This window comes from Muntiacus reevesi, chromosome 2, assembly GCF_963930625.1.
Source record: "Muntiacus reevesi chromosome 2, mMunRee1.1, whole genome shotgun sequence".
Lineage (NCBI taxonomy): Eukaryota > Metazoa > Chordata > Mammalia > Artiodactyla > Cervidae > Muntiacus > Muntiacus reevesi.
In genome coordinates this window covers 196,662,064-196,682,275 of record NC_089250.1, presented here as the reverse complement: position 1 = coordinate 196,682,275, position 20,212 = coordinate 196,662,064, and the positions used below count along the sequence as shown (strand labels likewise).

Below are 20,212 nucleotides of genomic sequence, written 5' to 3'. Positions count from 1 at the left end.
TAGTTCTTCAATCAAACTAGCTATTAGTAGATAGTGGCTACTATATTTAATATCATTGATTTACAGAGCAAATCCATCATCTCAGAAAATTCTACTGAAGTGTCACTTTAGACTCTGTAGTTTGGTTCCTGGAATATGCATTATTCCTTCCCTACGCAACACTAAATCCTTACAATAACCATATAACTTAAAGACATGACTCAGAGAGGTTATGTTACTTGCTCAAGGCCACACAGGAAGTAGATGAAATGATCCAGATGCTGGTTGACTTCTCAAAGGGAAGACTGTCAGCCACTGTGTTTTACTTAGGCCCATGGAAGTCACTGAAAGATTCCAAGCTAGAGAATAAAATAACCTGATTTGTGTTTTTGAATGGAGAGTCCAGACTCTTCCAACATAGAGTCCAGAAGTAGATCCAAATGCATACTGAAATTTAGTATTTAATGAAGATGATATTTTAGACTAGTAGGCAGACTACGTTATTCAGTGACTAGCATTGAGAGAATTGGGTAGCCATTTGAAAAAAGAAAGCTAAAGCTAAATCCATGTCATTCCTGCCACCAAATTAAATTTCATATTGACCCCTAATTTAAAAATATAACAATGAAACAATTTCTAGTTGAAAGACTAGAAATGCCATAGGAGAATTTGCTTTCTAACCTTGGAGGGAGGGGAAGAGTCCCTTTATGAAGCATGACAGAAACCCTAGAAAATACGAAAAGAAACCACTGATAAATTTGGACCATACAAAAAAAATGTTAAATTCTGAAGAATAAGTGAAAGTCACTCACTCATGTCCAACTCTTTGCAACCCCGTGGACTACACAGTCCATGGAATTCTCCAGGCCAGAATACTGGAGTGGGTGACTGTTCCCTTCTCCAGGGGATCTTCCCAACCCAGGGATCAAACCCAGGTCTCCCGCATTGCAGGTAGATTCTTTACAAGCTGAGCTACCAGGGAAGCCCTCTGCAGAACAAACTCAGTCACAAAATCAAAAACAAAACAGCAAACTTGGCATTGCATTTAGGAGAGATTTGGTCTATGTTAATGGTTAAGAACATGGGCACTAGAGTCAGATTGCCTGAACTGAAATTTTGGCTCCACATCTTACTTAGCTCCACGTCTAGCTTAACAACCTGGGCAAGTCACTTCACTCCTCTGTGCCTCAATTTTCTCAACTATAAAATGGGCAAAATAATAGTATATGGCTCAATGAGATGTTATGAGGATTAAATGAGTTAATACATACAACATGTTTAGAACTGTGGCTGGTACAACTTGAGCTCTCTGTAAGTTTAATTAATATTATTAAACTACTATTATGACCAGACAGGAGTGTAGGCTTTATCTAGAGGACAACAGAGCTTATGTTTAAGAAAAAGTCATGTTAATTTTATATCCTGCAACTTTACTGTATTCATTGATTAGCTCTAGTAATTTTCTGGTAAAGTCCTTAGGGTTTTCTATGTAGAGGATCATGTCATCTGCAAACAGGGAGAGTTTCACTTCTTCTTTTCCTATCTGGATTCCTTTTACTTCTTTTTCTTCTCTGATTGCTGTGGCCAAAACTTCCAAAACTATGTTGAATAGTAGTGGTGAGAGTGGGCACCCTTGCCTTGTTCCTGATTTTAGGGGAAATGCTTTCAACTTTTCACCATTGAGGGTAATGCTTGCTGTGGGTTTGTCATATATAGCTTTTAATATGTTGAGGTATGTTCCTTCTGTAAGCCAGAAAGATAAAGACCAATAGAGTATACTAACACATATATATGGAATTTTTTTTTTTTTTATTAGTTGGAGGCTAACCACTTCACAACATTTCAGTGGGTTTTGTCATACATTGACATGAATCAGCCGTAGAGTTACACGTATTCCCCATCCCGATCCCCCCTCCCACCTCCTTCTTCACCCGACTCCTCTGGGTCTTCCTAGTGCACCAGGCCAGAGCACTTGTCTCATGCATCCCACCTGGGCTGGTGATCTGTTTCACCCTAGATAATATACATGCTGTTCTTTCGAAACATCCCACCCTCACCTTCTCCCACAGAGTTCAAAAGTCTGTTCTGTACTTCTGTGTCTCTTTTTCTGTTTCGCATATAGGGTTATCGTTACCATCTTTCTAAATTCCATATATATGTGTTAGTATGCTGTAATGTTCTTTATCTTTCTGGCTTACTTCACTCTGTATAATGGGCTCCAGTTTCATCCATCTCATTAGAACTGATTCAAATGAATTCTTTTTAACGGCTGAGTAATATTCCATGATGTATATGTACCACAGCTTCCTTATCCATTCATCTGCTGATGGGCATCTAGGTTGCTTCCATGTCCTGGCTATTATAAACAGTGCTGCGATAAACACTGGGGTGCACGTGTCTCTTTCAGATCTGGTTTCCTTGGTGTGTATGCCCAGAAGTGGTATTGCTGGGTCCTATGGCAGTTCTATTTCCAGTTTTTTAAGAAATCTCCACACTGCTTTCCATAGTGGCTGTACTAGTTTGCATTCCCACCAATAGTGTAAGAGGGTTCCCTTTTCTCCACACCCTTTCCAGCATTTATTGCTTGTAGACTTTTGGATGGAATTTAGAAAGATGGTAACGATAACCCTATATGCAAAACAGAAAAAGAGACACAGATGTACAGAACAGACTTTTGGACTCTGTGGGAGAAGGCGAGGGTGGGATGTTCTGAGAGAACAGCATTGAAACAAGTATACTATCAAGGGTGAAACAGATCACCAGCCCAGGTTGGATGCATGAGACAAGTGCTCAGGGCTGGTGCACTGGGAAGACCCAGAGGGATGGGGTGGGGAGGGAGGTGGGCGGTGGGATTGGGATGGGGAATATGTGTAAATCCATGGCTGATTCATGTCAATGTATGGCAAAAACCACTACAATATTGTAAAGTAATTAGCCTCCAACTAATAAAAATAAATGGGAAAAAAAGAGAAAGAGTCGCATTTTAACAACATCACTCTGGCTGAACTGTAGGGGACAGATTGAAGGGAAGCAGGGGAATAAGTTGGAAGACTATTAGGAAACTATTGTAGGAACCCAGGGAATATGTATGGACTAGAGGTTGGAATTGGTATAGATGTAGAGAAGGAGATGGAGTAGAGAGAAATAAGGAGATAGCTACTTTTTTCTCTTTTCCCCACAGACTTTGATCCCGTGCTACAGAGAATTTATATAATTCCCTATGTTAATCCAGGTCCTTCTGAGAAGCAGTCATCAAGCAAGATTAGTCATGCAAAAATTAGGGGAAATGCCTGTGAAGGAAAACAGAGAGGGAGCTGGGGAAATTTATCAGACCATGATGCAGATCTGATCCTTGGAAGGAAGGGAGGTGAAATGGAAGTCTGATTGCAGTGTAATCCTAAGAAAGTTCATCAAAGTCCTCCATAAGAAAAGTCCTGCATCTCCCAGAAATGGGCTTGCCTTGGTATCCTTGAAAAATTCATTGGTTAGGAGCAGTGTGTGAAAAACTCCTCAGCATCAGCACAAATACATTGACAAGATTTCAGAGCAAGGCAGATGGGGCTGTCAGTCATCTATACTCCCTGCTCTGTAGACCAGAGATTTTCATGGCTTCCCCATACCCATATTCCACCCTCAGGTTAGTCTGCTCGGACGTCTATATTTATTAAGTTAGATTATATGTCATACCTGTTACCATGGTGTTTTCCTTTTATCCAAGGTGAAAATTGTGCTATTTACATTTACTAAGTGGTTATGTCATGGATGCTACTGCCGTCTAATGTTTTTCTTCTTTTGTCCAAGGGAAGAATTGTGAACCGCCAGGAGCTTATTAATGACAATGTCAACAAACAAATCCTCAATAAACTCATAAAAGAACAACTCACAGATTTTGTCATTGAATACAACACTGAGGTCCGTGAGCAAAGGGTCTCAGGAGGAGGGTAGCTGCGGTAGCTGTGTGCACAGAATGACTTGTTTTCTTTTTAATTTCAGAATAGGGATCTGATTTACGAATTGAACATCCTGAATCACATGTTGCTGTTTGTCTCCAAAAGCTCCGAGTCATTTCGTATGATAATGCAGCATTACAAGTTGGCATCGAAGATATTCCAAAACAAGGTTTGTGGAAGTTGCCACTGCTTTTTAGGGTTCTTTGGATAGGAATCAAAGTCCTGTAGACCCTGATGCCATCCATCTGCTTTGCTGATTGTAAATGAATCTAAAGAATTGGCATATTCGTTTGCAAACCACTCTCTTGATTTGCAGTCTTCTTCTTGCCCTGTGTCTCTTTCTCACCAAAGCTTTGCTTTTTCTTAAGAAGTCTACTATGGTAACACGATTGTTTCAGCTGCTTCTTTGATGAACCAGGTTCTGCTAAGAGTGGGTGACTGCACTGCGGCTAGAATTTGGCCTGGAGGAGAGGGGAAGGCAAGACCTGAGGTCAGGGACTGTGAAAAGCCTGAAGATGTGAAACAGTACAGACAGCAGTTGCTGGGGTTCTAGGACTCAGCATCAACAGGCTTCAGCATCAACAGTGCAAATTCTCATCCTCTTACAAGTGATTTTGTCTTAGATGAGTTTAATCTCTCAGGCTCAGTCACTTTCAGTGAAAAACGGGGAATTAGAGCAAGAATTAGAAGTGTTTTATGTAAAGCAGTGAGCCAATGTACAATAAACAGTGCTTACTTTTATTATCATTAGAAACACATCAGTGTTTCCTAAGTATTATATCCATATTTATGTAGTTACCACCATCTGGATTATGGAGGCTATTTACTTCCTTTTTCTCTTTATTTTTATAAAGAAGTAAGGTAAGAAAATTATTCTGAAATTTAAACAAAACAATTAAAAACTTTGAAGACTCAAATGAACACATAATAAAGCCACTATGCACGCACGTATTTAAAGTCCATGCTACACCCCACCTCATTATTCTCCAGGAAAGTTGTTCTAATTACAGAAACATCTGTTGTAAATACATTCCTCGGTGTGTGTGTGTGTGTGTGTGTGTGTGTGTGTGTGTATGCATGCACACATACACATGTGCTTAGTCGTGTCCTACTCATTGTGACCCATGGACTGCAGCCCTCCAGGCTCCTCTGTCCATGGGATTTCACAGGCAAGAATACTGGAGTGGCTTTCCAGTTCCTTTTCCAGGGAATCTTTCCAACCCAGGGATCCAACCTGCCCATCTTATGTCTCCTGCATTGGCAGGTGAGTTCTTTATCCCTAGCACAACCTGAGAAGCAGTACATTCCTGGTGTATTCAATTTTAACTTAGATTTTTTATGTAATTAAATTGATTACAATGATTGCTTTCCCACTATTTTTGTTATAATAGTCAATTTGTTGTTGCTTAGCCACTAAGAGAAGTGAACGACAAAGCAGAAAAAGAAAACATACCCATCTGATTGCAGAGTTTCAGAGAATAGCAAGGAGAGAGAAGAAAGCTTTCTTAAGTGAATAATGCAAAAAAAAAAAAAAAAAAAGAAAGAAATAGAAGAAAACAATAGAATGGGAAAGACAAGAGATCTCTTCAAGAAAACTATAGATACCAAAGGAACATTTCCTGCAAAGATAGACACAATAAAGGACAGAAATGATATGGACCTAACAGAAGCAGAAGACAGCAAGAAGAAATGGCAAGAATACACAAGATCTAAGCAAAAAAGATTTTAATGACCCAGATAACCATGATGGTGTGATCACTCACCTAGAGCCAGACATTCTGGAGCGTGAAGTTAAGTGGGCCTTAGGAAGCATCACTGCGAACAAAGCTAGAGGAGGTGATGGAATTCCAGTTGAGCTATTTCAAATCCTAAAAGATGATGCTGGGAAAGTGCTGCACTCAACATGCCAGCAAATTTGGAAAACTCAGCAGTGGCCACAGGACTAGAAAAGGTCAGTTTTCATTCCAATCCCAAAGAAGGACAATACCAAAGAATGTTGAAGCTGTTGCATAATGGCACTCGTTTCTCATACTAGCAAAGTAATGCTCAAAATCCTTCAAGGTAGGCTTCAACAATAGGTGAACTGAGAACTTCCAGATGTTCAAACTGGATTTAGAAAAGGCAGATTTACCAGAGATCAAACTGCCAACATCCTCTGGATCATAGAAAAAGCAAGAGAGTTCCAGAAAAACATCTATTCCTGTTTAATTAACTGTGCTAAAGCTCTTGACTGTGTAGATCTCAACAATCAGTGGAAAATTCTTAAAAAGATGGAAATACCAGACCACCTGACCTACCTCGTGAGATACTTGTACGTAGGTCAAGGAGCAACAGTTAGAACTGTACATGGAACAACTGACTAGTTCAAAATTGGGAAAGGAGTGCGTTAAGGCTATATATTGTCACCCTGATTATTTAACTTATATGCAGAGAGAGCGCATCATGAGAAATGCCAGGCTAGATGAAGCACAAGCCAGAATCAAGATTGCCAGGATAAATATCAACAACCTCAGATACACAGATGACACCACCCTTATGGAAGAAAGTGAAGAGGAAATAAAGAGCCTCTTGATGAAGGTGAAAGAGGAGAGTGGAAAAGCTAGCTTACAACTCAACATTCAGAAAACTAAGATCATGGCATCTGGTCCCATCACTTCTTGGCAAACAGATGGGTAAACAATGGAAACAGTGACAGACTTTATTTTCTGGGCTCCAAAATCACTGTGGATAGTAACTGCAGCCATGAAACTAAAAGACGCTTGCTCCTTGGAAAAAAAGCAATGACAGACCTAGACAGTGTATTAAAAAAGTAGAGACATCACTTTGCTGACAACAGTCCATAAAGTCAAAGCTATGGTTTTTCCTGTAGTCATGTATGGATGTGAGAGCTGGACAATAAAAAAGGCTGAGCACCGATGAATTGATACTTTTGACCTGTGGTGTTGGAGAAGACTCTTGAGAGGCCCTTGAACAGCAAGGAGATCAAACCAGTCATTTCTAAAGGAACTCAACCCTAAATATTCATTGGAAGGACTGATGCTGAAGCTGAAGCTCCAATACTCTGGCCACCTGATGTGAAGAGCTGATTCATAGACTCATTGAAAAGACCCTGATGCTGGGAAAGATTGAAGGCAGGAGGAGAAGGCAATGACAGAGGATGAGATGGTTCAATGACATGACTGGTTAAATGGATATAAGTTTGAGCAAACTCCAGGAGATGGTAAAGGACAGGAAAGTCTGGTGTGCTGCAGTTCATGGGGTGGCAAAGAGTTGTGCATGACTGAGCTAGTGTACAACAACAAGTCGCTAAGTCATGGCCGACTCTCTTTTGACCCCATGGACTGTAGCCCCCCAGGCTTTTCTGTCCATGAGCTCTCCCAGCAAGAATACTGAAGTAGGTTGCCATTTTCTTCTTCAGTGGAATCTTCCTGACCCAGGGATTGAATGCACATCTCCTGAATCATCAGGTGGATTCTTTACCACTGAGCTACCAGGGAAGCATAATTGCTTAACCATAATTTTTCTAGATTAATTTTTTCATTTATCTCTTTAATCTAGATGGAATTTATTTTGGCATGTATCAAAAGATTGAGGTTGTTGATTGCCTTTATCCCATTTAGCAAGCTTGCTGAATGTCATTCATTGATTGTGCTCCATTTTAGAGGCAAAGAGATGCGGTTGCATACATATTATTCCAACAGGTCATGCCCCTTATCTTGTTCTCCTCTAACAAATGTCTATTGAAAATATACATGGTTTTAATATGTCCACTTTGTTTTTCACTCTCTCCCCAGCACCTGGAAGACTGTCTGACACACAGTAGGACTCTTAATATTTTGAATCATGAATGACCTGAGAATGTCCAAATTCAGGGTCTTCAAGAGCCTCTAAATGGTCTCCTTCTTCCACACTTTCTTCTTATCTACAACCAGAGTGGTCTTTTAAAATTATCACCATATCACACTCTGGCTTATTATCCTCAGCAACTTCTCATCTCTTTCATATCAATCCCTGGCTCCTCACTGTAGATCTGACCTCATCTTTCACCGTCTCCCATGGCTTTCTCCCTCATGGTGCTGTAGCCACACTGGGCTGTCTATCTGTTCTAGAACACTCTAAGAATTCCCCATCCCCCCACCCAGGCCTTTTCAGTGACAGTTTTCACCACTTAAATAAGTGCTCTCCTGACTAGTTACTCATCACTCAGATTCAAGCTCAGATGTCCCCCCCTCAGATACGCTTCCTGACCTTCTTAAAAAATATTGAGCCCTATGTCACCCTATCTGTGAGTCACTCTCTCACCGTGCCCTGTCTCATTATCCAGTTGGCACTCACTCACTGCTATCTAATTGATTAATTTCTTTACTCATCTCTTGCCTGTCTTCTCCACTAGAACATGAGCTCCATGAAGGCATGAGTTTTGTCTACCTTGTACCCCCAGTACTTAGTAAAATTCCTAGTAGCCACTTCACAAATAGGTGTAGAATGCATGGTTGAATGAGTTATGAGTTTCCTAGATGGAAGAATAGTTTAGAATAATAATGAGTTGACATGTACTGAGCAATTTCTACCTCCCAGTCACTGAACTAAGCCTTTTATATACAGTGTTTTATTTCATTCTCACAACAACCCTAGTGCGGGTACTATTATGATGATCACTTTACAGATTAGAAAAACTGTAGCACATAGAGGGGAAGTTACTGTTTTGCCCAAGGAATTGAGATGAAAGCTCAGGACCTCCTGACTTCCTGCAGTTGTATGAATGCTGTCTTGCACAAGGATGGTGAAACCAGGATGACAGCTCATGCCTGTCTATGCAGAGGTGTTCAGGACTGCACCTGATGGAAAGGAGCCTTTACAGAGGTGCTCCATAGACACTGCTCTCTGCATTTCATTAAGTGCCTTGCCAGGCTTCCCTGGTGGCCCAGACAGTCAAGAATCTGCCTGCAATGCAGGGGACTCGGATTCTGTCTCTGGGTTAGGAAGATCCCCTGGAGAGGGAATGGCTACCCACTCCAGTATTCTTGCCTGGAGAATTCCATGGACAGAGGAACCTGATGGGCTATAGTCCATGGGGTTACAAAGAGTCGGACATGACTGAGCAACTCAACTCAAACTACTACTATTACAAGTGCCCTCCCATAGCCCCCCACAGTTTCTCCCCCTCACCCTTTTCATACCTCCAGTCCAGACAGACATGGGTTTCATTTGATTTGGCAGATACTTTTCATCCTTGTGGATACAGATGTGCCCAGAAATAGACGGGTCTTCAAATACTTCCAGATCTCAGATGTCGATGTCCCATGTATCCAAATCCTAAATTTAAGCTCCGACGCAAGGTACAAAATGCCTTTCGAGGAAATAACCTACGAAAACCTCCAGCATTTCGGCCAGAGCTTCCTGAGTAGAAAGGCTAAGGTAAGCCTGTCCTTGGATAACATTTATTCAGAACCTCAAAATAATTCTTTTTTGATTATGCTGGGTCTTCATTGCTTCGCTTAGGCTTTCTCTAGTTGGCAGGGAGCGGTGCCGACTCTTCATTGTGATGCTCAGACTTCTCATTGTGTTGGCTTCTCTTATTTCCCAATATAGGTTCTTAGGCAAGCTTGGCTTCAGTAGTTGTGGTGCACAACCTTAGTTGCCCTGAAGCACGTGGAATCTTCCTTGACCAGTGATCGAACCCATGTCCCCTGCATTGGCAGGCAGATTCTTATCCACTGTGCCACCAGGGAGGTCCTCAAAATAATCCTTTTTCTGTCAGTCTGCTGGCTTTGGTCATCTGAATGGAAGGGTCAGTCTTATGGTTCTTGTGATGAAATACTTGCGTCTCCCCATCTCAAATCTATTTAAATTTTAATGTGTCCTGACCTTATAATTCCACCATGAATTTGTTGTTCTTAAAATTAAGACATTTTCTCTATAGGAATCTCCAGTTGAAATAAGCACTCCCAGCCTGGCATCCTCTCAAAGTAGGTTCTTATTCTTCTTTCAGACTCTAAAGTGAAAGATTTACTTGGGCACAGGGTGGATGCTTGCTTGGGGGAGAAGATGGGGTGGCATATATGGAGCAATCAGGACTTAACCTCAAAGAACTTCAGGGACTAAGGAGGAGAGGCTTCAAAAAGAGGCCTACAAACACTGTGTTGCCCCATTACATAACCACCTGCTATTTATTTAGCTCTTGCTATATCCTCAACCACCCTTCTGAGTTACTTCCTGCTGAGTTAGGTGATCATATTATTTATTTTCCCAAATGTGGACACTTTTGAGAGTAACGGGAGCATTCTTTGGAAGTATTCTAAATGGCAGGAATAAATTGGGACACTCCAGGCAAACAGGAACATATGATCACCGTATTTTGGAGGGCTCCCTCTACTTCTGTCCATCCCCCACAAACACTGCTTCCTCTGTAGCCTTCTCAAATGAAAGCTGACTTTTCTTTTATGTACAGCATTGTCACACATCAGTTGGTAAGACTGGTGTCCTCCATGCCTCTTCTAAACCATTTCTCCTCTTTCTGTCTTTAAAAACTCCAAATTCTTTAGATTCCATGCCTTTGGATTTTAGACCACCAGCTCCTGCCTCCCGTGGCTGTTCTGATCACTTCCTTTTCACTTTCTGAGGATGCAGGCATGCCCTCCACCCCTATTCTGTCTTCATTTACAGAGCTGTCAATATCCGAAACCCTCATCTCTTCTCCAGTTTTGGTGTGTCCATACCCTCTCAGCCACCTGCTCTTATGGCCATACTCTAGAGATGGCAGCCCCTCGGAAAGCCTGATTTCACCCTTCCTGTCTTCTCGGTCCCCATCGCTAGTAGCCACATGGCTACAACCCCTTACCCTTTTCGTGGTTCCAGTCTCCTGATCTCATTTCATAATCTCTTTAGTGCCCTCCTTTGTTAACTTGGATTCCATGTCCATCGCTCTGATGATGATTCCCTTAACTCCTCCATCCCTTCCACCTTCTACCTCCTCTACATCATGTAGCATTGCCCAGGCAAAATCACAACCCCAGTTGAACCCACTTAACTCTCCTCCTGTTTGCAGGCCAATCCTGGAGAAAAAGAACATCACCCTGAGGCAGGCTGGCTTCATGGAGTCACAAACCAAACCTCCTGTGGGCTCTTAGAAATGTTCTGACATTTATAGAAATTTCACTTAATGTGTTCATTCTCTTACTCTTGGAGTCTATTTCTCCTCAACCTCATTCTTACTTTCAGTCTGAGCTGAGAGTTCTAGTATATCATTAAGAAAATAGAAGTTTTCAGACAGGGGCCCCTCATTTTCTATCACCACATCCGCAGATCTACTTGGAGCTCTGCCTGTCCTCTTTTTCTCATGCTGATTATATCTCAGGAGGTGTTTGTCTTCCTCTCAAGGACCAGCACATCCTCTTGTGTTCTTGGAACAAAGAGGAGCATCTTTCATCTGACCTATAAGATGTCATGAACCTGATCTGACCCATTGCTAATTCTCCATCATTCTCTCTATTTCCTATCCCTCACATCCAGTCCCCATTCTTTTATGCTCCCTCACAAAGAATCTTCAGATCCTTTCCAGAGGTGGGGGTAGGGATGAGGGAAGCACATCCAGTCTCCATTCTTTTTATGCTCCCTCACAAGGAGTCTTCAGATCCTTTCCAGAGGTGGGGGTAGGGATGAGGGAAGTTACTATAGGTGACAAGGCTGGTGAGTTGGGCAAAGACCACACAGGAAGGACTTGTAAGCATATTAAGGATTTGGTATTCTAAGAGCAACGGGAAGCCACATTTGCCTGGTGAAAGTAGAACCTGCTTTTAGGAGAACAAAGGTGTGAAGAGGATTAGGAGGGGATAAAGAGAGGACACTGTAATAACAGTGACCTAGAGGAGAGATGAAAGCTACCTGGCCACACCAGTAGCAGTGCAGACAGAAAGGTGTGAATTCAAGAGCTATTCAGAAAACAATGGTGGCAAAGAAAAATATATGTTCTGGGATTTTTCATCGCCTCCTTCAAAGAGAAGCAAGAACTGAGTTCGCTTTTTCATTTGTTCACAATATTGACTGAGGTCTCATGATGTACCAGTACTCAGAGGTACTCAGTGATAAGGGAAGAAAAGTCCTTTGTGACATTCCATCCACTGAGATAGGGACACATTAATCACATAACCATAAAATAAATATAAATGGTAAATAAGTGATACAGGAAAAGTACCAAGTATTTTGAGAATTTATGAAAGCAGGGCTGTGACCTAGCCTGGGGGAGAGTCAGGGAAACCTTCCTTGACGCCATTCTGAAAGACAAATCTGAGTTAGGGATAATTCTGGTAGAGAAGGAGCATGGGAATAAGAGAGTGGGAAGAAGGCTAGCCCTTTGAGTGAATAGACCAGTGTGAATAGACCAGTGTAGACCAGTGAAGAAAGCAAGGGAAGAATGATGAGCATGGAGAAGGGGGCAGGATGCAAAGTATAATATATATTTTATAGGTGACATAAATGATCTTAGTTTGATTCTTGGGATAATTGAGGACAGCTATATTTTTGGGAGAAGGGACATAGACTAGTTTAAATGTTAATGATGTGAAATCCACTCTCATCTAAGAATTCTAAGAATCATGTGTTCGGAATTCTGGAATCCACCCTGGTTTGGGACTCGGCTGCCTCCTCAGCCCTCTGACTCCAGTGCCCTGGACAATCCAGGTTGCACATTTAGCTCATGACCTTTCTTAGCATTTCAAACGCTTTCCCAAGGCTGCTATAAAAAAAGAGAGAATTTTCTATTGTTTCCAGCCAGGGTGGGGACCCCAACTGCCAACCCGTTTCCTGGAGACTGTTAAAATGTCTCATCTATTTCCTAGAAACATCTATCCAGTGAAGAAATTCCAAATTACTGGGACCAGGGGCCGGTTAAGCAGCTTGTTGGGAAGAACTTCAACTTTGTGGTGTTTGACAAGGAAAGGGACGTGTTTGTGATGTTCTGTGAGTATCTCTGCAGGGGCCACGAGGCACTGGCTCCAATGTTACTTTTTCAAGTGTAGGTTCCTGAATTCTTGGGTACCCAAATCTCCAAATCCTATCAAAACATCATGCCAAGAATGGTCTTCAGACATCCATAGTTTGGATCAAGATGCTATCAGCTACAAAGCAACGATCCCCCCAGATCAAATTCTTGAAGTGTGTGGAATACCTTTCACATAATGGAAGCCTATTTGTAACAATTGAAGGCTATTTGTAACAACAGTAATACTGACATCTGACGCTGATTGAATGCCAGATCCACCAGGCCTGCACCGTCAGTCTCTATGCGATCTCACTCAATCCTCACACCTTACTTTTGAAAGTAGCTACTTTATTGCTCTCACCTTACAGGTGAGTAAACAGAGTCCCAGGGAAGTGAAACTTTACTAAAGTTATGCAGCTAGTGGGTGACCTTAAGTAAGTAAGGGATTGAAACCTAGTCAGCCTGAATCCAGTGGCTACATGGGTAACTACTGTACCTGTATAAGTTAAATAACATCAAACAGCCCATATTTAACACACCTGAGTTGGAGCAACCAAAATGAAGACTCACGTCATGCATGTAAAAGACCTGGAACAGTGTCTGGCATCTTGTGAGCACACGATGAAAGGCAGGTACTATTGCCATATTTTTCCTGTTACAATTATTCCCATAATCATTTTATTGATTATTTTAATAATAATCATAATCATAATATTGATTATTTTCATAATCAAGAGGACTGTTGCTCTTCCTCCATTGTTTCTGATTTGCATGTGAAAGCCAAAGTCAAGGGATCTTCTCTTTCATCCTGAGACACAGAGAAGGGTGTCAATGCAGGGACTTCAGATCCCTCTTTTACTTAACAGGAGGAGTTAATATTTATTGAGCACTGATGAGTTTGCTGTTTATACATCTGCTCTCATTCCTCCTCTAACCAAGCCTCTTGGGAAGGTACAGTGGATTTCCCCATGATACAGATCAGAGAACCTAGCCTCAGATAAATGAATTACTTTACCCCAGATCACATAGCAAGTAAGCTGCAAGACAAAAAGTTCAAATCCAGGTCTGATGCCATCATTTCCTAGAGGGTGCAACAAGGATTAGGTTACATTATGCAGGCCTTTAAAACTCTCATTGAAATGGACATTCATCCACAGAGCCAGGTGTTTATAGTCTGCAGGAAGTCTTCACTTCCTGGGTGCACTCTCCTCCATGGGACTGACAGGGGTGCCATACAATGGTCACAAGTCAAAGCAGCCCGTCTGCGAATCCCACTTCCTCTGCTTAAATCACTAAGTGACCTTGAGCTGTAAGCTTAACTGCTGTTGGAAAACTCTTGTGCTCTCTCTCACATACACAAATACACATACGTTTTGGCAGAACACAAATATTTTTTTCTTGGTTTGATTTTCCTCTTCAGCTGGACGGAAGGAAATGTTAAAGGGAAATTAGAGAATGGAAGAAAATGTCCCAACATGTTAATGTCTGAGTGGAAGGAGACTAGGTTATTATTTTTTTTTTCTAGTTTATTTAGTGATGATCAGATACTATAGCTGAAATGTAAGATAACCGAAGTGAAGTAAGTGAAAGTGAAAGTTGCTCAGTTGTGTCTGACTCTTTGTGACCCCGTTCTCCAGGCCAGCATACTGGAGTGGGTAGCCATTCCCTTCTTCAGGGGATCTTCCCAACCCAGGGATCGAACCCTGGTCTCCCACATTGCAGGTGGATTCTTTACCAGCTGAGCCACAAGGGAAGCCCAAGAATACTGGCGTGGGTAGCCTATCCCTTCTCCAGGGGATCTTCCCAACCCAGGAATCAAACCGGGGTTTCCTGCATTGCAGGCGGTTTCTTTGCCAACTGAGCTACCAGGGAAGCCCAAGATAACCTAAGATACTTTAAAAGAGACAGGGAGTGCAATTTGCAGGGCAGCAGACCATTAGTGGAGCATAGTGATGGTGTCTATGGGGGAGTGTGGCTTTCAGGCTCTTTATGAGTGTGAGCTTGAGTGATGGCCCTTCTTTTCCAGATGCACCCTGGTCCCAGAAGTGCATGGTGCTATTCCCAGTGTTGGAAGAGTTGGGCAGAAAGTATCAAAACCACTCCACAGTCACCATCGCCAAGATCGACATCACGGCAAATGATATTCAGCTGACGTACCAGGACCGGTACCCCTTCTTCAGACTCTTCCCCACTGACTCTCAAAAAGTGAGGGGCTCTTGGGATTCACTTACCTGGAAATGTTATATTATTGTCAAGGACTCAGTGTCTCTCAGTCTCCCTCTCGACCTTTTACCAAATCAACTTCATTCTCAGCTCCAACTCCTATTAACTTTTCATATTCAAGTTAGAGAATAATCTCCACTAGCTTTCAGAAAATTCCCAACTCAGTCTCATTGGGTCCTCCTAACCCAATCATTGGGGCAAAGAGGATGTGGGTGTTTTGATGGTCAGGCCTAGGTCAAATGGTTCCCTCTGGTATTAGAGCTGAGCTTGACTCAGACTATATGGAATAAGGCAGGAGGAGTCACCATGTGAATATTGGGGGTGGGGTGGTACCAGAAGAAGGAAGAATGCATGATGGAGACAATTAAGTACTTTACACTTTGGTTTTAGAGCCATTGAACATCACCAGTGTTCATGGAACACATACTTCATGCTACTTTGGTATGTGGGGAAGAACGTCAAAGAATCACAAGCCAAGGTCTCTGATCCCAAGAAGAGTATGATTAGTGTTGGGTAAAGTCATGGAATGTGAAGTCAAGTGGGCCTTAGGAAGTATCACTGTGAACAAAGGTAGTGGCGGTGATGGAATTCCAGCTGAGCTATTTCAAATCCTAAAAGATGATGCTGGGAAAGTGCTGCACTCAATATGTCAGCAAGTTTGGAAAACTCAGCAGTGGCCACAGGACTGGAAAAGATCCGTTTTCATCCCAATCCCAAAGAAAGGCAATCCCAAAGAATGCTCAAACTACTGCACAATTGCACTCATCTCACACACTAGCTAAGTAATGCTCAAAATTCTCCAAGCCAGGCTTCAGCAATACATTAACTATGAACTTCCAGATGTTCAAGCTGGTTTTAGAAAAGGCAGAGGAACCAGAGATCAAATTGCCAGCATTAGCTGGATCATCATAAAAGCAAAAGAGTTCCAGAAAAACATCTATTTATGCTTTATTGACTATGCCAAAACCTTTGACTGAGTGGATCACAATAAACTGTGGAAAATTCTTAAAGAGATGGGAATACCTGACCACCTGACTTGCTTCTTGAGAAACCTGTATGCAGGTCAGGAAGCAACAGTTAGAACTGGACATGGAACAACAGACTGGTTCCAAATAGAAAAAGGAGTACAACAAGGCTGCATATTGTCACCCTGATTATTTAACTTATATGCAGAGTACATCATGAGAAACGCTGGGCTGGAGGAAGCACAAGCTGGAATCAAGATCACCAGGAGAAATATCAATAACCTCAGATATACAGATGACACCACCCTTATGGCAGAAAGTGAAGAAGAACTAAAGAGCCTCTTGATGAAAGTGAAAGAGGAGAGTGAAAAAGTTGGCTTAAAGCTCAACATTCAGAAAACGAAGATCATGACATCGCTTCATGGCAAATAGATGGGGAAACAGTGTAAACAATGGCTGACTTTATTTTTGGGGGCTCCAAAATCACTGCAGATGGTGATTGCAGCCATGAAATTAAAAGACAGCTTACTTCTTGGAAGGACAGTTATGACCAATCTAGACAGCATATTAAAAAGTAGAGACATTACTTTGTCAACAAAGATCCATCTAGTCAAGGCTATGGTTTTTCCTGTGGTCATGTATGAGTGTGAGAGTTGGACTATAAAGAAAGCTGAGTGTAGAATTGATGCTTTTGAACTGTGGTGTTGGAGAAGACTCTTGAGAGTCCCTTGGACTGCAAAGAGATCCAACCAGTCCATCCTGGAGGAAATCAGTCCTGAGTGTTCATTGGAAGGACTGATGTTGAAGCTGAAACGCCAATATTTTGGTCACCTGATGCGAAGAGCTGACTCATTTGAAAAGAGCCTGATGCTGGGAAAGATTGAAGGCGTGAGGAGAAGGGGACGACAGAGGATGTGATGGTTAGATGGCATCACCGACTCAATGGACATGAGTTTGGGTAAACTCCGGGAGTTGGTGATGGACAGGGAGGCCTGGTATGCTGCAGTTCATGGAGTTGCAAAGAGTTGAACACGACTGAGCGACTGAACTGAACTGAACTGAAAGTAATGGTATAGCCTCATCTCCAAATGCAATTGGCATTAAATAGGGCAGATTCGGGAGGGCAGATATGGCTGGAAGTCTTCATGAAAATATGACACTTTAAAGAATGGTAGGGATTTAAATCAGAAGTGTGTGAATTATAAGTAGGGAGCATATATAAACAAGGGGGCAGGCAGAAGGCTCACCACAGAACTTTGAAAGAGATGTCATCTTCCTGGTGTAGAAGATGCACACGGAAAATGAGGCTAGATTGAAAGGTGGATGGAACTGGTTCAGATCTTCAGTTGTCTGAAAAGGAGTTTAGACAGCCAGAGGGCAGTAAGCAGTTTCCTAATCTTCTTAAAGACTGAAAAAGGAAAGGAAGCTAGTGATAGCTGAGCAAGAACATATGCCAGACACTTTGTAAAACAAATATTCTTAATCTTTAATAATAAAATAGCATATAGATATATATAGTGCTCCTATGAGTCAGGCATTATTTTAAGTGCCTTTTGCATGTTGTTTGCGACCCCATGGACTGTAAGCCCACCAGGCTTCTCTGTCCATGAGATTTCCCAAACAAGAGTACTGGAGTGGATTGCCATTTTTTTTTTCTCCAGGGGCTCTTCCCAGTCCAGGAATAGAACTCAGGTCTCCTACATTGCAGGCAGATTTACCTCTGAGCCACCAGGGAAGCCTCCTTTTCACATAGTAACTTGTTAAATCCATATAACAACACTTTGAGAGAGGGACTTCATGTTACAGTTAAGGAAACTGAGTCACAGTGTTTAAGCTTCCAGACAACACTGCAAAGTGATGAAGCCAGGGTCTGAGCCCCAACACTGTGGCCCCATAGTTCTTGCTCTGAACGACTACGTCACAGCCTTATGATGGAGGATATTTCATTATTCTTATGGCAATGAAAGCTCAGAGAAGTTAAGGAACTTGCTCACTGCACTCAGGTTGTTAAGAATTTGACTCCGGATTTGTCTGTGGAGCAATCCCTGAGTATCCTGCGGGAAGGGGCTCCCATTTCAACTCTGCTCCATTTTCTTCGTAGGATGTACCATATAATGGTGAATATACCCTGAAGGGCTTTTCTGATTTCCTGGAAAGTCAAATCAAGATCCAGATTGAGGATGAAGATGAGGTAAGGTGAAACATCAGTACCCTAGACCATTCTGTCCCACAGAGAACCATCAAGAGCTCAATAGATTAGGAAAGAGGGTGCCAAGGGTTCTATAATCTTATGGGAGATAATGGAGGCTGGATCCAGGTTGGATGGCTTTATTTCAAGGACATGCTGCTAGAAAGGCAGAAATGAGAAACACAGAAGGACAAGGTCTCACACAGCTCCTCGGCTGCTTCCCCAGGTCCACTATGCTCGAGAGCTTAACCACAGGTCCTGATGGGCTCCTGTGCCCTGGCATCTTTCTACAATCTTCATTCCCTCCTAATTCTGCCCATGCCTCAGTAAGGCCATCTGCTGGAAGGGGTCATCTGTATTAGTTAGGACCCTTTCAGTTGCAAATGTCAGAAACTATAGCACTGTTTGGCTTAAGCAGCAATGGGAATTTATCCTCTATAACTGGGAGAACATCAAATGTGGGTGGATTCTGAAGCTCAGAGTCATTTTCTGTCTCCCCATCTCTCTTTTCCTGTTTGCTTCATTCCCAAGCAGGCACTTCCCCACGGAGGGGCAGTGACTGCTCCACAGCTCTCAGCTAACACCTTCACAGCTTGCAAAGAAAGCATTATTAGTAACACCAGGCCTTTAGTAGTCCTAGCACATGTCCTGGGACGAATCTCAGTAGCCAGGCCTGGGGCAATGGCATCTCTGGGCTTAGAGCAGCAAAAGGTTGTTTGGCAGTACAATGACAATTGCTGCGTAATTCTTGCCTCTATTTTCCCTCCTCCAACCCTTTCTCCCTCCCACTCTTCTTTTCTTATATAGCTACTCTCTGTTGAGGAAAGTGAAGAGACAGAAAAGGAGGTATTAGCGGAGGAAAAGGAAGAAGCTTTTATGAAGAAAGAGCTACCAGAACAGAATTTGCCTGAGTTGGGGAATGTGACCAAACTCAAAGGGCCAGCTGAGCAGAAAGAAAAGGCTGAGGAGGAGAAGGCAGCTGAGCCAAAGGAACCTCCAACACAGGGGAAGGAACCAAGAGTGAAGGAAGAACTGTAAGGCTCTCCAGAGCCAGGAAGAGAGGGTGCCCATTTTCCAGACCCTGGCATCATTTTCTGAGTGGATTTATTCAAAATAAAATTCTATATCATTGTGGTAGGTGGGTGGAGGCTGAATAATAAAAGCCCCTGAATGTCTTTGGCCCCGTGTCACTCATTATCTCTTTTTTTCTGCTTGGTATTGCCTTAGAAGGGCTGTTTGGCCTCGAATTCAGATAGAGCTGCAAGGGAAGCCATAATAGTAGCATTTAATGAATGTTTACAACATGCTGGGCATTTGCTTAGTTCTCATAGCCTCACTGAGAGCTAGGTTTCATCATCCCCATTTTTCAGATGAGGAAACTGAGGCAAAGAGAAGTTGAACAACCAGGCAGGATCACAAGGCTAAGAAGCCCTTGAAAAATGATTCTGGGCAATCTCACTCCACAGGTGGTGCATATATCACCATCACCACTACCACATTGGGATCCCCAGAGATGGTGGCTGATGCTTTCAAAGAGGTGGAATGATCTTTTTATGCTTCACTGAGCACAGTAGGAAAGAGATTCGATCCAAAATCTCCCCTTAGTTTTTCACATCTCAAAATGACCCATTCTCATAAGCAACCATATGCTAGGCTAACCCTCAAGTCCCTTCTATCCTTTTATTACCATAAAAGTAACTCCACCAAACCACATGACTCCTATTTCCTTCCACGTGACTCCATCCACTAGTCCCCATCTCCAACCACCAGTCTCAGCCCCAGAAGTCTTCCAATTGGTCCCTCGACTGCTGTTTTGTACCTCCAAGCCCCCCAATACACATACACACAATCCACATTCCCTAAAGCTGTTAAAGTGATCTTTTAAAAAGCCGTATCATGAGAGCTCATGGTACTATCCCATTTTTCT

At 42.4% G+C, this 20,212-nt stretch overlaps 1 protein-coding gene across 1 annotated transcript in view; it reads left to right on the top strand.

Annotated features, from left to right (window-relative positions):
* The window catches only part of PDILT (protein disulfide isomerase like, testis expressed), a 41,831-nt gene extending 22,508 nt beyond the window's left edge, over positions 1 to 19,323 (top strand). The window contains exons 5-11 of the mRNA XM_065920311.1: positions 3,781 to 3,891; positions 3,973 to 4,098; positions 9,150 to 9,347; positions 12,767 to 12,887; positions 14,936 to 15,114; positions 18,199 to 18,288; positions 19,093 to 19,323. Of these exons, the coding sequence (XP_065776383.1) occupies positions 3,781 to 3,891; positions 3,973 to 4,098; positions 9,150 to 9,347; positions 12,767 to 12,887; positions 14,936 to 15,114; positions 18,199 to 18,288; positions 19,093 to 19,323 (1,056 nt within the window). The remainder of the gene's footprint in view (positions 1 to 3,780; positions 3,892 to 3,972; positions 4,099 to 9,149; positions 9,348 to 12,766; positions 12,888 to 14,935; positions 15,115 to 18,198; positions 18,289 to 19,092) is intronic.
* The last annotated feature ends 889 nt before the right edge of the window (positions 19,324 to 20,212 follow it).